The sequence below is a fragment of the Atta colombica genome, unplaced genomic scaffold (genome assembly GCF_001594045.1).
Source record: "Atta colombica isolate Treedump-2 unplaced genomic scaffold, Acol1.0 scaffold207, whole genome shotgun sequence".
NCBI classification, from domain to species: domain Eukaryota; kingdom Metazoa; phylum Arthropoda; class Insecta; order Hymenoptera; family Formicidae; genus Atta; species Atta colombica.
This window is the reverse complement of record NW_017259302.1, coordinates 2,590,537-2,592,084: the sequence shown is the minus strand read 5'-3', so window position 1 is coordinate 2,592,084 and position 1,548 is coordinate 2,590,537. Positions and strand designations below refer to the sequence as shown.

The following is a 1,548-nucleotide window of genomic DNA, read 5'->3' as shown; positions in this document are numbered from 1 at the left end:
AAAAATATTAATAAATTAAAATATTTATATATTACATCTTATTAAATAAATAATTAAATTTTTCACATTTTTTTATGTGAAAAAGAATTTTATTTTAGAAAAAGAAAATAATAATCAGAATTAACACTTTCCTAATTGAGATTATTTTAATATTGAAATTTCTAATGTCAGAATTTTTTAAAATTCGATATTTAAAGATTTTTCTTCTTTACAAACAGCGATATACGCCAAAACCGCAAGATTGCTCCTCGCTATGGCCATCCCCGGTCAACTGATTTTTGTTTTCATCGCTAATGCTTTAAATCCAGGCAATTGCAACATACATGCATACTTTGTATTCTTTTATGTAACTGTTTCTTTAATACAAGTAAGTAGCGCAATTACGACTTTATTATTTTATTTCGATTTTGAGAATTGCGAATACGGAATTGCATAACGGAAATTTTTTCAGGTAATGCTTCTGTTATACACCGCACACATAATCATTCACGCAATGTGGAGGTGCAAAATCGACCCAGATAACTCGGCGATCCCCTACTTGACGGCACTGGGTGATTTGAGTGGATCGTTGCTCTTAGCATTAGCTTTCTTCTTTGTATACTTGATAAAAAGACCATATTGTTTCGATTAAGTAAATCTGAGATAGAAGTAAAGTACAAACATACATACACACACGGCGTAAAGAACTTTTAACAATACCTGATTTATCTCATTATGAGACAAGAGGATTGCTCTGCGCTGTCAAAACAATTCAAATACCTTGCGCTTCATGATATTATATAACTCGAGATGACTCGCAAAATTGAGAAATGACGATGAAATAATATCAAGAAGCGAAGGGAATGCAATGAGGGAAATACTCAGATTACAAAAATATATTTGTTAACAATAATTCCGAAACAGTTGTTAGTAATGTTTCTGTACATATGTAACGGCTGTGAACTAAATGTAATAATTATGAAACAGCGCGATAATTAGCAATTTTAGAACGTATTTCGCGTTTTTTTTTTTTTTTTTTGAAAAAACGTCACAAATCTCTTGCAAATAAATAGATACCTAGTCAATTTAATAGTAAATAATACGTATGTTTGAAAACTGTCTGAAAGATATTTCAATTCATTAAAAAAACTATCAGTCTTTTAACTATCCACGGAAATGTCTTTCAGCGTTTTAGAAAATTTGTAAATAAATAGATTGCATCATCCTGACGAAGAATTCCTGTCGCGACACGAAATACGAGTAAGCTAATATGTATCGCGACATGTTCTAACTTAAAGCGATAACAATGTATTCTTGAAGCAATAGCATGTTTTAATTGTAAGGCTAATTCTACAATGTGCTTTTTATTTTCTGTTTCTTGCTGTTTGTCTCTTGTTTTATTCACCAAAAAAAGGCAAGAAACATACAGTAAGAAACAGGAAACAAAGAGCACATTGTAGAATTAGCCGAAGCGATCATATAATTTATAAAATAGTGGCCGTGAAGAACCAGAGTTACGAACAAAGCGAGCGAATCAAGTGCCAAGAATTTCTATATTTTTCATCTTGG

At 31.0% G+C, this 1,548-nt stretch overlaps 1 protein-coding gene across 1 annotated transcript in view; it reads left to right on the top strand.

Annotated features, from left to right (window-relative positions):
* Positions 1–964, top strand: part of LOC108687455 (solute carrier family 41 member 3-like) — an 11,079-nt gene extending 10,115 nt beyond the window's left edge. Inside the window, exons 8-9 of the mRNA XM_018193222.1 lie at positions 219–367; positions 452–964. Of these exons, the coding sequence (XP_018048711.1) occupies positions 219–367; positions 452–631 (329 nt within the window). The 3' untranslated portion in view covers positions 632–964. The remainder of the gene's footprint in view (positions 1–218; positions 368–451) is intronic.
* Positions 965–1,548: the final 584 nt, after the last annotated feature.